Source organism: Delphinus delphis, chromosome 10 (assembly GCF_949987515.2).
Source record: "Delphinus delphis chromosome 10, mDelDel1.2, whole genome shotgun sequence".
Taxonomy (NCBI): domain Eukaryota; kingdom Metazoa; phylum Chordata; class Mammalia; order Artiodactyla; family Delphinidae; genus Delphinus; species Delphinus delphis.
This window is the reverse complement of record NC_082692.2, coordinates 25367714-25383435: the sequence shown is the minus strand read 5'-3', so window position 1 is coordinate 25383435 and position 15722 is coordinate 25367714. Positions and strand designations below refer to the sequence as shown.

General features: G+C 43.3%; 1 protein-coding gene and 1 long non-coding RNA gene across 2 annotated transcripts; one reads left to right on the top strand and one right to left on the bottom strand.

Annotated features, from left to right (window-relative positions):
* Positions 1–431: 431 nt before the first annotated feature.
* On the bottom strand, positions 432–5099 carry LOC132431930 (glutathione S-transferase A2-like). Its single transcript, XM_060021664.1, has 4 exons — positions 4887–5099; positions 3919–4051; positions 1483–1714; positions 432–931 (listed from the first exon to the last, which is right to left on the bottom strand). Exons 1-4 carry the CDS (start codon positions 5005–5007, stop codon positions 896–898), a joined length of 522 nt encoding a protein of 173 aa, XP_059877647.1. The 5' UTR covers positions 5008–5099; the 3' UTR covers positions 432–895.
* Positions 3980–5135, top strand: LOC132431931 (uncharacterized). Its single transcript, XR_009520815.1, has 3 exons — positions 3980–4076; positions 4279–4387; positions 5029–5135. It is a non-coding gene; the product is annotated as an uncharacterized lncRNA (long non-coding RNA).
* Positions 5136–15722: the final 10587 nt, after the last annotated feature.

The window sequence follows — 15722 nt, the reverse complement described above, 5'->3', positions numbered from 1 at the left end:
ATGAACTTCCCTGATGACTTAAAGTCACTTTGAAATCTATCCAAAATAATACATTTGATTGACAGAACAAGAATGGAGAGATAATGACATAGGATAATGGAAAACAAAGCTTTTTGGTATCCACGTGGTGGGTTCATATGAGTTCATTTTATACATCTTTAAACTTTTCTGCATGTATGAAACTTTTTATAATAATATGTTAGGGAAATATGTGATATTTATTAAAATATTCCACTAATCTGGAAATCATAAAGTACAAAGAGAAAAAACACACACAGCACCACCAACTAAAGATAATAACGTTTTAGCAAATACACTTTCAGCTTATGTATACATATAGAAGTATGGACAAATGGGTAATTATTTGGAAAAGAATATAATAACATCAAAACGTATTCTGTAATAGGGAATTCCCTGGTAGTTCAGTGGTTAGGACTCCATGCTTCCACTGCAGGGGGCACGGGTTCGATCCCTGGTTGGGGAACTAAGATCCTGCAAGCCGCGCAGTACAGCCAAACAAACAAACAAACAAACAATAAATGTATTTTGTAATATATAATTTTTACTTATGTTGTCATGGGGCCCGTTGTTTTCAAAGTATAGCTGTACTCAAACTGCAATCACTGAAGAGCTTATCACCATGTGAAGGTTCCATAAACCCTCAGCACCACGAGGGCCAGGAGGGTGTGCTCTGTGATTACTGTTAAATGCTTCACTCCTTGAATATCATGGCTGGACATGCAAACAATGAATTAGCATTTGCTGAATAAATGAAAGAATGACCCTATGCTTTATAAAGATGTGGGTGTTGGTGTTAATCTTTTTATTTATATGGAAGTCTCCTGAATCTCTTTAAGTCATTTTTTTTGGTTCATGATTTTTGTTTCACATGATTTCAGGTAGTTTTGATCTTGAAATGTTCTCCTCTTACCTTAAAAGAGAAACATTAACTAAGATATATACTAGGTATAATGATGGAACATCATTTCCTTGGTTTTGTATGATTTTCTTCAAAATTCTGAGAGCCATGTCCTCAAAATTTGTAGATTATTTTTTCCTGAACAACTCTTCCTCTGTCTCTTCCTCCCCACCCCACTGCCCCCATCTCTATTTAGAAACATCTCATTCATCCCTGAAACAGTACCACATTCTTCTGAAGGGCAGCTGGTCTCATGTCCCCCTACACATGCTACCAGAATATTTTCTGATGCATTGCTGTCATTGTGCTCCTCTTGGATCAAAGGCCCTGCACTGTGTTCTGCAGGATCCATCTACTCCAGGCTCCAGTGTGGCTCTCAGCCCAAGCTCTAAGTACAACCACGAAATTCAATCAAGTAGAGAATTCCAGACTGGGTCTAAGTAAATCAAAATTTTGCTGAAAAATTAGAACTTGGGTAAAACTGGTACAATTCTTCCTCATAGTCGATTTTTATAAAATACCTTGAGAATCAGGATGTTACATTAGTATTCAGAAATACTCACAGAGGTGAAGGTCAATGCCCCTGCAATGCCAGGCACTATTTTTCTTGGTCCTCTGATCTCAGTGCCAAAAACACTAAACAGTCCACTGACTTTTTCAAATGCAGGGAGGTAACGGTTTGTCGTTCTTTCTCGGATCAGCGTCATCTTGACAACCTTTTGATCAGGTGGGTTCACTGGCAAAAGCATGATCATCTCACCCAAATCTGTCACACCTTCTGAATACATATCAATCCTGAAAAACAAAATGACCAAAGTGTCAAATGTCTCCTGCCTTAGATTTTATAGTTTAAGAATGGATAAGAGTGGGACATCAGGAGGTGATAAAAGGAGGTGATACACCTCCACTGGGTGCATTTTTCTATGTCAGTCATTCAGTTATGAGTTTTACTAATTTTAACATTTCATTCTAGAACAAAGCCATTAAGGTAGACATATGTCTAATATTTTGGTTATACACAAATCAAATATAGGGACAAAGCACACCGGTGACCCATCCAGAGTCAGAGGCAAGAGAGAAATGGATGAATCACTACAGGTAACCACTGAGACCACACATAGGGTTTGCCATGTCTGTTGTGGTGTGTTCTGTGCACAGTGTGTTGCATTAGTACCACCTCAGTCATGTCCAGAGAGAGTCCTGGCACCACGGTCCCAGTCACATCCCTCTCCCTGTCCCATCCTGTTACACCACCAGGACCATTTAGATATCCAATATCAGTAGTTCCTCCAACTATTTCCCACAGAACATGACTCCACAACCGTCTCCACATACGGTTGCCTGGCTCTGACCTTGTTTGCGTTTCTCAAGACTCCACCCAAAATATATTGTCAGGGGACTTCCCTGGCGGTTCAGTGGTAAAGAATCCGCCTCACAATGCAGAGGGCGCGGTTTGATCCGTGGTCAGGGAACTAAGATCCCACATGTGGAGGGGCAACTAAGCCCTAGCGCCACAACTAGAGAGCCTGCATACCACAAACTACAGAGCGCACCACTCTGGAACCTGTGCGCCACAACTAGAGAGAGAAAACCTGCACGTCACAACGTAAGATCCTGTGTGGCACAACTAAGACCTGATGCAGCCAAAAAAATAAAATAAAATAAATAAATAAGTAATAAGTAAATCTTTAAAAAAAAAACAAAATATATTGTGAAATAGTGCAATTTTTCACACAGTTTCAACAATGTATATTCCGGGTGATTTTTTGTTTTTGTTCCAAACAGGGCTTCCTATAGGAGTTTTTTAAAGTAAAACTTTATTGAAATATATTCATATGGTATCATTTTCATCCTTTAAATTGTACTATCATCCTGAAACCATCACCACATTCTAATTCCAGAACATTATTTTTATCATTTTATCCAAAAGGAAATCCAGTACCCTTGACAGTCACTCTCCAATTCCTCCACATTCCAGCCCCAGGTAACCACTCAACTACTTTCTATTTCTATGGATTTGAACATCTGGACATTTCATACATTTGGAATCATACAGTATGTGGCCTTTTGTGTCCAGTGTTTTTCATTTAGTACTTTTCAAAGTTCATTCATGTTGTCACATGTATTGGTACTTTACTCTTGTTCATGGCTAAAAATATTCCATTGTATGGATGTACCATCCCTTGTTCATCAATTCGTCAGTTGTTGGACATTTTGTTTGCTTCCACTTTTTGAATATTATGAACAACATTGCTGTGCACTTTTGTGTACAAGTTTTAGCGTGGATGTATTTTTGACTCTCCTGGGTATATACTTAGAAGTGGAATTGCTGAGTCATATGGTAACTATATGTTTAACTTTCTGAGTAACTGTTCACAGTTCATTACATGATTTTAGTATCAGTCATGTGGCCCCATCACAACAGAGAACAAATTTCCCTCAAATATGCTTGTATTGAATAAATCTGGCTGCTTCAGACTTACAGTAAAATGTTGCAGATAATCCTGGCATCTAGAGGACCAGCCTTTGTTTACTCTGTCAAGTGGCCAGTCCATATAAAGGACTGATAAATTAGGTTCCTGGTCATCATTCTAAAATTTCTGAAACTTAAGAATCAATTCCTTTAGATCCTTCCCTTTCCAGTCTTTATCCTCTAGACACTCAAACACTTTGTCCCTTGTCTCTAGCTGTTGGTGGGTGTCCAGCCTGAGCTCCTGAGGTCATGGTTCCAGCATCCTCCTGGCTTTATAGTTCACCTGTGTTTGGAAACCTCTGTCACTGTACTATATCCATGGACCACATCCTCTTTCATAAGCTCTTGATGCCACTCCAAGTTCCACTCTTCCCTCATCCTCATAGGTCTCTGCTGTACTCAGTTATACCCACTAAGGTCTATACGGCTGTCGGTCATGATCCGTGAGAGCACATCCTGATCACTCAGGGAAGGACCTAGATCGTTCCTATTAATCATTGATGAAAGAACAGAAAAAGTACCGTACGGGGCTCTCTCTTTCATGTCTTTCCCATAGAGGTCGTATTTGGTGGCAATGTAGCTGAGAATGGCTCTGGTCTGCACCAGCTTCATCCCATCAATTTCAACCACGGGCACTTGCTGGAACATCAAACTGCCTTCTTTTGAAAGAAGAAAAGAAATACAGTGAAGTATTTGATGAATTACACCCTTCTAGGATGAAAAGATGTTGAAATAACCGCAGATATAAAATGAAACACTAAAATGATCTGGAACGCTTAAGCAGGATGGCATTTGGTTTTAGCTTGCTATAGTCCTTCTTTTTCCTATTAATCTGCCTTTTACTTTTGAACTTATTATTTCATTTCTCTTTTTATTTCCCATTCAGATACATGGGAGGTTCCTTTTAATTCTGTGTCAATTTGTCTTCACGGATATTTTCGAAAGAAGTTGGAAGAAGCTGTAGTAGGTTGCCATTTCAAATGGGAAGTTCTCAAGTAAGTCTCACATCATATAAGGCAGGTTTTGAGAGATTTCTATGTGGAGGACCCTTTCCCTGCTCACCAATTCCGCAATACTGCTAGGATGTTACCTTGTCAAACTTGCCAGAGAAAAGAATTCAAGGCAACTGCTGGGCCTGTTTCTCCCCTCTTCTTTCTAATGCATTTGTTTTCCTTGGGTGGGAGGGCTGTGTGGCATCCTGGACTGATACAGTCACTCACGGTGCAGAAAGGCAGGGAGTGCACAGTGAGGGCATTCACAGGGTACCGCCCGGGCCGGCTCCTTTAGCAAATACTCAGAGTTCCAGCCCTTCCTAGTCCTGAGTGAGCTGCAAGACCTGCTCAAGAAGCCCCATCCCTTACCTTTAACCATGCTTCTCCCTCTCCACTGACCCCACTCCCACCATGCACACACATGGCATTGCTGCGGTTGAAACCTCAACTTATGACTTGTACTCGATCCTCCCATCAGAGGAATTTAGTTTCTTGGTCTTACCATTTCTTAACTTATCCAAGTCTTCTGAAGTTTCCATAAATATCTCTTCAAACTGGAAAGCAGAAATAGTGACTTTTATGATTTCATTCCACAGCATTACTGAGCATGCATTCCACAGCATTTTTGTTATTTCATTCCACAGCTTGGCCTCTGTCTGGTGCAGACTATGGAGACTGTAGGATTTCTGAGTTTGGCAGGATGATCACACAGAAGACGGTGATCATGGCCACCTGGAAATCTGGATTAGAGCCACCAAGATAAAAGCACGGGTTGCAGCACGTAACTGCTTATTTTGCAAGTTCAATTCACCTCCACCCTGCCTCCACCTCTGTCAGTGATTAGGTAGTGATTTGGGAGGGGGATATCACTGGCAGGAAGGGACTGGGAAGTTCTTCTAGTTATGGAGTTTTAATATCTCTGGAAAGACTTTCTCTCCCTGTGAGATCAGGACAGGGTATTGGGTGTCCCCCAGCACGCAGTACCCATGGGGCCACTGACCTCCAAGATGCTGCCACCAGGGGCCTCTGCTGTATATTACCTCCCTCCATTCAACTTTATATTTTGAAAAGGGGTCTTGATGGTGAAAAGTTTGGGAACTGGGAGTTTCTAACTTGCTAAACAGTTTATTGTGGCTCTACATGATCCCATAGGGTCAGACTATACAGAGAGTGAGGTGTGTGGGCAACAATTTATAAAGCACCCAGTTCCAGATAACATAGGGGGTGGTGGGTGGTCAGTGTGGGAGGGTGGCCGAGGTAGGATGGGACTTGCTGGTGTGATGTTGCTTGTGAGACCGACGGAGATGGGGTTGTGAGGATCTGCCTCTGGGCCCAGAGAACCCAGAAGTCCCGACCAAGAGCCTCTGGTAAGCCTTGTCTCACACCCTCCTCAGTCAGGCTGGGCTGGACAAGAGGAGGCCTGGGATCCTCTCAAAATCCCCCCCTACTTCAGCCTCCTGTGCTGAACTCATCCTGCCTGGGGGCTCTGAACACATCCTTGAACCCCAAAGCTGGACCACAACGAAAACTGTGGTTGCTGATTTATAGAAATTAAACAACCTAAACTGGCACTGTTTGCATTTTTATGTACTTGTTTCTTCATGAACTTGATAACGGACAAGGCTAACGTCCTGTGCATTCGTGAAGCAATCGACAAAGTGTAATCCCGAGGCTTAGGTAAACATGCTGTTGGGAGGCGAAGAGCACACTGGAGGTTCCCTTTGCAGGACAACACCTCATCTGAAACCCTCCTTTACCGCTTGCTCTCCCCTGAGGGACCAGATCTCTGGAGTCTGTCCATGACTCCCTCCCCCAGGAAACCGGCACAGAGTTGCTGTGTCCTTCTGACCTGAGTTAAGATGTGCTTTTCTCAGGGACACCTCTAGAGGGAAGCACTCAACAGAGTCCCACATGTGCTCCAGGGAATATGTCATTTTAACACTGTAAAATGCTTGGATGTCCCCTAGATGCTCCCACCCCTCCCCTCCTTTAATCCCCCACTTCCTTGTCTGCATCCTCACTAGAGTGTAAGCTGCCTGAGGGCAAGGACTGTGTCTGTCTCATTCATTTCTGTATCCCCAGAACTTAGTACAGAGCCTGGTACTAAAGGTGCCCTCCCCCCAAATCATTGCTGAGTGAATGTATTAAATCTTTAACAGATGGTTTGTTACAGCCGGCTCATTCCCATATTTGTGATTATATCAACTTTAACTACATTTATTTTCTAATATTATATACATTCATCCTTTTATTGTGGAAATTTCTAGCATGTACAAAAATAAAAGTACAGTGGTTCTCATATCCTTCCTACATCTTTAATAATTATCAACTCAAGCCAATCTTGTGTCATCTCTATGCCCATCCACCCTCCCCTTCTTGTAAAAATGGAAGATCCTAGATAGCATATCATTTCATCCTTATATACTTGATGCATATTTCTAAAATGTAAGAACTATTTTGAACATAAACACAATAATAAACCTAAAATCACACCTAAAATGTTAACAATAGTTCTTTAATAACTAATGCTCAATCAACCATCAAGTTTCCACTTGTTGTATGTGTCACAAATAATATTTACAGTTTGTTGAAATGAAATCCAAATAAGGTTCACGCAATTGGATTAGTTGATGTTTCTTTTGTTTCCTTTAAAATTGAAAAAAAAATTGTTTTCCTGCTCTTCCATGGGCAGGATTATTTACGTATTCATTTGGTCACATCAGTCCATTTCTTTTTTAATGTGCAGCTATTTTTATGTAATGAAAAATCATCCCCAGCTCCTCAAGTGTGGAAGTCTCCTAGCTTATACAAGAAAAGCACTTTGATAGTCAATTTAGATCCAAGTTAGGAGGACCTGTCTCCACTCCAGCTGCAGCCAGGAGCCACCGGATGGCCACCATCCTGCCTCATGCGTTGACATAGTGAAGCTTGGGCTTTCCTGCCATGATAGCAGTCCCTCAGTTACCGTGAAGCTGGATGAATCAGACCACAGAAGCAAACTGCACTTTATAACGTATGTTCGAACAGAAGGGGTAGTGTCTGCCTTCATGGCGGCATTGGAGGGGTCCCACATGGTTCTTCCTTGGACCAAATTCTCACCTATCAGTGGGCATGATTTTGAAATTGCACCAAACCAAGTCTCAGATTGCATCTGTCCTCACTCTGAGGACATAAACAGAGAAACTTTGTTCTTACACAGCTGTCACCTTAGGCCTGTGAGGGGCTTTGAAACCAGAAAACTTCACTTACAGAGAGGAGCAGGGAGAAGTGTCAGTCTTTGGCTGCCATTACGCACTTGTTCAAAAACATTAACTGGGGCTGAATCCTGCCTTGACTGTCCCCAAACCCTTCTAAATTCTCTCCACAGAAGAGGAAGCTCATTCTTTTTTTTCTATTGGAATTCTATATTTTTTCACTGCTGGGTGACTTTTATTTTACCATCTAGAGAAAGAGATGTTAGTACATTACCTTTATAGTATATGGAAAGGAACTAACATATGTTTCGTGTCTACCACAGAGTGGGCATTTCTCATTTTTATCCTCATTTCATCTTCATAAAAATTAGTTGAGGTAAATTCTGTTATTATTCTAAGTTTACAGTTGAGGATTTTGATGTCTCTAGAGGTTAAGCGACTAGCCGAAAACAAGTGGGGAACCTATTCAAATGCACTTTTATTTGACACCTATGTCTTGGAACGTCTCCATACCAGTGTTTGCCAACTATGGGTTGTGGCCCATTGTGGACTGTGAAATCAACACAACGGGTTCTAATTACCATTTTTCAATTGCAATATAATAATAAATACCAAGATGTATCATACATAGTAAGGCTAAGTACTTTTTGCTAAAACTTTCCTTTTAGTTACAGTTATGTTGTGTGTGAGTGAGCGTCTGTAACAGAGAAGACCAAGCCTGGCCCAGGCTAGAAATGCAAACCCATGGGTCAAAATATCTGTGTTAACAAAAATTGGGCAAGCTGGAAACTGTTAGGTGAGCCAACATAGGTTGTGAAAGAATTCACAGAAATATTAGCAAGGAGAGAAAAGAGAGTTTTTATTTACTTTCCAAGGGAGGAAAGGGGCCAGGCACATAGAGTGGCATCGGCACCGAAGGGTGGGAGTTTGAGTCTTTTATTGGGCTTCAAAGGGCAAGGTGCAGGAAAAGGGGGCGGGTTTATGTCTATTCTGGTCCAGCAGTACCCAGGCTGGCTGTGTCTCTACAGGATGTGGATTTTCAGAGAACAGACTTGCAGTCTTCAGTAATTTTCCAGTTCTCGGGTGTCTGAAAGAGATTTATAGTGGCCCTTGATAGGCACTACTCTATTGTGAACAATGTTAGATGGGTTTATAGAAACCAAAACCCAAAACCAGGGACTTCCCTGGCTGTCCAGTGGTTAAGACTTCACCTTCCAATGCCGGGGGTGCAGGTTCGATCCCTGTTCGGGGAGCTAAGATCCCACATGCCTGCCGGCCAAAAACCCAAAACATAAAACAGAAGCAATATTGTAACAAATTCAATAAAGGCTTTAAAAATGGTCCACATAAAAAAATATATTAAAAAATAAAACAAAACAAAGTCTTGACTGAGGAAAAGCAAGCAGACATAATTTTTTTTTTTTTTTTGCGGTACGCGGGCCTCTCACTGTTGTGGCCTCTCCTGTTGCGGAGCACAGGCTCCGGACGCGCAGGTTCAGAGGCCATGGCTCACGGGCCCAGCCGCTCCGCGGCGTGTGGGATCTTCCCGGACCGGGGCACGAAGCCGTGTCCCCTGCATCGGCAGGCGGACTCTCAACCACTGCGCCACCAGGGAAGCCCCAGACGTAATATTTTAATCCAAGCTCCTCTCATTATTTTGAAATATTGCTTCCTTAACTGTAACCCAGACCCCTAAGCTTCGTCTGCAACGTTAAGGGCTGGTGCTGGGACTCTCTACTAATTTTACCTTAAAATCAAATTAAACTGTAGAAGCAACACACTTCATAAAACTGGTACTTCTTTAACTTTTTGATTATTCAGATATTATCAAATATATATATATGGCTTGTACACATACTTAATAAAAATAAAGATTAAATATATACATCAATTTCAGCTTTTTTTTTCCCATTTGGGAAAAAATACCACTGAAAAATTCAATTTCCTCTCTCACTGAGTTGCCAACAGGGATAGAATGGGCTTTCTTGCCTCTGCTAACCTCTAGTAGTGTCAGCAACTGTGGTTAAAAAGAACAGAAAAAGCAGGTGGAAATGGAAGGGGAAAAAAAAGACACGCTCCTTGTGGAATGCATGGAAATCCCAAACACGTTTTAGTTAGAAATGCAATTTAGACCACTGACACGAAAACTCATTGATTGGTGGTGGTTAAATACCGTTTCCTCTCAAACAAAAGGTTGCCATAGTTGCAAAAATAACAACCATGTCATTACCACATTTTACCTGGGAAGCAACTAGAGTAAAGAATCTCAACCTAAATTTGCAACCCAGGAACTGCCTAAATCAGAGCTGAATTCAGGGCAGACCAGTAACAGATGTTATGTGGAGGCAGCCCAGGTTTGTATCGTTAAGTGCAGTTCACATCCCGTTCTCTGGAGTTGTTACTGGAGAAGGGTATGGACCCATGTACAACAGTTATGAAGAGGTAATCAAGGCCGCCAGGGAGGTGGAGCGGGGATGCATTTTGTTGCAGGCACTATCTATATGGCGTTGCGAGGACCAATACCCTCATTCTACAGGGAAGGAGACAGAGGCTCAGAAAGATAAAACTGGCTTCGTCGCCAATCTGGCAGAGCCAGACGCCAGGTCTTTCTGATGCCAGTTTCACCATATGCCTCTCACCCTCGGTGGAAGAAAGGAAGCAAGCCATGAACTGGGGTTTGAAACATGTACCAAAGCCACCACCACTGGGAGCACGTGAGGGTCTCAAATATAAGGCAGCAGAGATAGAGCCGGGAGGTGGACTGGGCAGCCCAGGACTTTGACTCCTGAGTAGATAAAATACAGGACACAGGCAACACTTCGGACATACTTGTACCAAAGAACGATTTGTTGCTTATCTGAAATGCAAATTTAACTGGCATCTTGGACTTTTATTGGCTAAATCTACAACCCTACTCCTGGGTACCTTTTGTGTCTGGTTAGTTTGGTCGGAGGCAGGGTTTTAGAATTGTCCTTAATAAGCAAATGCTTGATGATTCCTATCGTATAGACAGCAAACAGGGGATGAAAGAAGACATGAAAGAAGACAGAACATTCTCACACCTGGTGAGGGTCACATTCTACATGGGGAGCCGAGACTGTGTTTGTTTGGAAAGATGAGTAAGAATACAGGCCGTGTCTAAAACGTCAGTGGGCACATAGATACATGAGATCTCGTTAGGATGCAGATTCTGATTCAGCAGGTCTGGGGCCAGGCCTGAGACTCTGCCTTTCAGCTCCTAGGGGCCCCCCACGCCGCTGGTCTGGGGCCGCGCTTGAGGGATAAGCGTGTACCATGTGAGTAGTTCAGACCTGAGTGCTCTCCAGATGGAGCCATCCACGCCACGATGGGTGGGAGACACTGGGGCCCGCGGCTGAAGTCTCAAGAATCGGGGTTTCAGACACATCGTTCTGCCTTGATTACAGTCAGGCTGTTGGTCTTAATCTTTCGCTTTGGGCAAAAGACACACAAGGCACTGTTCAGCCAGAATTGTTGACCTCGGGGTGTTATCTCTTTTCTATCAGCAATTTCTGCAGTGTTCTGACACGTGGGGCAGAACATTTATTTTCCGGCAGATACCTGTGTTAAAGGATGCAGACATCTCATTTCATCTTTCTGTCACTAGAGTAAAGCACCCCCTTCCCCACAATTCCACTTTTCAATGCTTAATTCTTTTTGAATTACAGGGAGCAGGCCTGAACTGTGGGCCCAGACCTAGAGAGACTCCTACGGGGCAAACCCCAACTGCAGGAGGGCCTGGCAGGCATTTGGGAGCAGACAGGCTTCCCTGCCCTGGACCAGCCGCCGTGCTGCCACCAGACGTGTCTCTGTTGTGGATTTCTAGCCCTCCTAGCTCATACTGGCCGACTTGGAGGCAGCTGTCATCTTCAGGGTCATCAGCACAAATCTCTACACCCCGTTGCAGGTTTGGAAGGAGAGAAAAACTGAGATTTACGGAGGAGGGTCTGCTATGCGCCAAGCATCGAGCCTAAATCCACCATTGGGTTCACAAACTCGCCTGATTTTTAATTTTTGTTAAATTTATTTCACGTGTGTGAATAAACATCTGTCTTTAGAGTTTATAGACAAACCGGACACTGCAAGGGTATCTTTTTGCTCTTCTTGATGTAGGTTCCCTGATTAAACAGAAGATGATTTTGGAAATTGTTCAGGTAGGTGGTAATCCTTCACACGAAAAAGGCTTTGTAATTCCATTCCCCAGGAGAGACTAGGGCTGCCCCTCCCTTTTGGTGGATCATAGAGAGAGGTCTGAGGATGGGCAACGCAGCAGGAAAGAGGCAGCACTGTCTTGTAATAAGGAAGAACAAACCTGACTCCATATTAGATCTGGTCCTTCTCCTGTGCTTAGTCATGCTGGCTCTGCACCTTTTGGAAAAGACGGTTGCCTGTGGGCTGAAATACACAGAGTAGCCCGTTCTCAAGACTCTGACCTTTGAAAGTATGGCACTTTTCCATTCATACAGAGATAAAAAGTTACAGAACAGAGAACAATATTTGTCTTGTTGGAGATGTACAAGAACACTGTGACCAGACCTACATGGACAGCTGCAAGAACAAAGGCTTCGCATCCCTGCTGGGGATTGACCAGCACCAAGAAGTCTGCAGCCACCAGCCACACCTCTCCCCTTTTGGTATAAAAGAAGCCTGAATTCTAACTCAGGTAAGATGGTTCTTTGGGACACTAGTCCACCAGCTTCTGGTCTGCTGGCTTTCTGAATAAAGTCTCTATTCCTTGTCCCAACACCTCATCTCTCGATTTATTGGCCTGTTGTGTAGCGAGCAGTATGAGCTTGGACTCAGTAACAGTAACACCACCACCACTACCAGGGAAGTGAAAGTGAATCACCCACCCCCCTCTTCCCACCCTGGGCCACCAGTCTAGAGGACCTGCTTATTAGAACCCTCACCAGAGACTAGGCCAAACAAGGAGGTCCCTGCAGGGCTGGACTCAATGCCATCAGAGGTCATGCTGGGAAACGAGATGGAATGCTCTCTCCCCAACAATTTCTGGATCTTTTTAAAGCCTTGTGTTTTATAATCATTTTTTATTAACTTCGGAAGAAGAAGGCGCCTTGGCCCTGGCAGGAGCAAGCCTGGCTTCTTCCCCTCATCCGGGTCCTGGCTCTGGGAATCTCAGTCCTCAGGCTTCTCAGGGCCTCAATTTCCTCACCTGTGCAAACTCAAATGATCATATGCCTCTTGGAATGTTGTTGAAAGGATTAAATCATAAATAGATATAGAGCACCTGGAAGAGAGCCTGGCCCATAGAATATGCCTGGTAAATGTTACTTTTTTCTCATGACCTTTGTCTAAAGCAATCTCTAATCTCAATGTGATGTAGTTACAGCACGAGGGACCCTTGATCCCTGATATATCCATACCTATTTCCTGATACCTGAAATTCCTTTTTGAAGGGAGAAAGCTTTCACTACAGTTAAATACGAGGCATAAAGGACAAACTGTAGAGAGAGGTTACATAAATCTGAGAACTAATTGTGAAGGGGAAGAGGGCTGTGGTTAGAGAATCCAGAAAGAACAGGATCCCAGATAATGGTGATGGTTGCACTGCAGTGGAAATGTGTTTTGTGCCACTGAAATGTACACTTAAAGATGGTTAAAACAGTAAATTTTAAGTCATGCATATTTTACCACAATAAAACACACATAAGAGACATATATACAAACCAGAGATATCTGTTATTTTACAAGAAGAAAATAATTTCCAGGAGGACCAGAATGCTCCTGACACACCAACACACCCTTAACCCTGGAGAAAAATCTACAAGGGAAGCTGTGATGGACTTAGAGAATGAACTTATTGTTACCGCGGGGGAAGGGTGGAGGGAAGGGATAATTAGGGAGTTCGGGATTGACATGTACACACTGCTATTAAAAACGGATAACCAGCAAGGACCTACTGTAGGAACTCTGCTCAATGCTATGTGGCAGCCCGGATGGGAGGGGAGTTATGGGGAGAATGGTTACATGTATATGTATGGCTGAGTCGCTTTGCAGGTGCACAGCATTGTTAATTGGCTATACTCCAATATAAAATTTTAAAAGTTAAAAAAAAAAGAGAGAAGCTGTGATGAACACAGAAGCAATGCTAGGAAAGCGGGGTGATGTTGAAAGCTGACTTGACTCATGCAACAATTAACTCAGGAGCCACCATCAGTGCCCCCAGGGCAACTTCCCAACCTTTCACAAACTGGCAGAGAGAAGAAATGGCAATACTTGTAAGCCCTAGGGGCAAGCTACCAGACTACTCCAGCTGCAACCCATCCAGGACACACAGGTGGGAAAGATCTGCCTTAGGCGGCCCAGAATATTCATGTTCAAGTACTAGAAAAGTCTGCAAATTCCTGCCCTTTGGGAGAACTGCCAGTTGAATTACAGCTTACTTTTGCATTAAATCCTATTTTCTTGAGATCATACCTCAAAGTCCTTAACTGATTTAGGGTCTTCTGAGATTTCCCCAGCAGGAACAGCGATCAACCTGAACAGGGAAAATCTGGGGGTGAAGGTAGTGTTCTAAAGCTTGAGTGAGATGCTGCTGGCACAACTATCTAAATTTACTAAACATTATTGAACACTTTATAATATATCAATTATCCCTCAGTGATGCTGCTTCAAACATAGCAACGTGGCATTTGTATAAACAAAACCAAAAAAACATTGAGTTGTAAAGGTAAGATTTGTCCCCTTTATTATTGTTTGTTTTACTTCAGTAAAAAGTTTTATCCAAAAAACAATGCACCAAGTTCCAATAGGGTAATAATCTGAAAGAAAAAAGTCCACCCTTGCAAGATTTGGGGAGGATCCAATAGATATTGGATGGGAATGGGCTTGGGGCAAAAAAACGAAATACACTAATCATAGCATTATAATGGCTGCTGAAGGCTATGAATAGAAACACCAGGTCCAAGTTTGCTGGGAAAGATCTACTGTAAGCAGCTTTTGGCAAGAAAGAGCTCTTTGCAGGAAAGAGCTCTCTGCAGGAGGCCCCTTTTGTCTTGACACTAACCTTACACTAGGCACCCTCATGTTCTACTCATCTCCTGCCCTTGCACACCTTTCAAATTTTTGATCACACAATACCTTGCCTAACCTGTTGGTTCTTTCTGTAGATTAAGGAAGTAGAAATGAAGAAAGAGTAATTAACAGATGACCAGATCTCTTCTCTAGCTTCCCTTTCAGTAGTCTTGCGAACAAACTGTGTGAACAAGAAAACATCTAAAAAAAAATCTTGAGAAGTCGACAAGGCTGCACACAAGCCTGCACACAGTGGGGGATGGCGACAACTCCGACCCCCCATCTCAATGATTAACTGAGATTACTTCCCTTTTAACCTTTAAAAACTTTCATGGCCAAGCAGAATACTTGGAGGTGGTTTGGGGGGGACGTTGAGTCTACCATCTCCCCAGGTTGCTGGCATTCTGATTTTTTTTTAAACATATATTTATTTATCTAGGCTGCGCCGGGTCTCAGTTGTGGCATGAGGGGTCTTTCAGTTGCAGCACGCGGGCTTCTTAGTTGCAGCACGTGAACTCCTAGTTGTGGCATGCATGTGGGATCCAGATCCCTGACCAGGGATGGAACCCGGGCCCCCTGCATTGGGAGCGCAGAGTCTTACCCACTGGACCACCAGGGAAGTCCCTGGCATTCTGATTAAAGCAACTTTCCTTTCTACCAACATCTGCCTCTCTCAGGTAATGATTTTTGCGTGGCGAGCAGCGGACTTGATTCAGTAACACTATTTCTTACCTATCTTCAGTCTCCCAAACTGAACACTAGGTCACTGACAAATATATAGGGAAGACCATGGGTCCCAACTTCGGGATCCAAGTTCTGGTTGAGCCACTCGTTAGCTTGTGATCTTAGACAAATGTGGCTCCTCCCTCCAGTTTGTCCCATCCCTAAAACCAGGATGCAATCCATGCTGGCCGCACACCACAGTGGGAGCTTAGCCTGTGGGGTAAGAGGCCTGCTGAGCCTCGCCTTCCTTCTCTGTAAACTGGGGAGCTGTGGACCTGTGGGGTTCTGTCTGCCCAGCACCTCTCCTTTTTCTCCAGGTAACACCAGCTCCACTCCTCTGAGGAAGCTCTCTTGCCCCCTCCACCTGG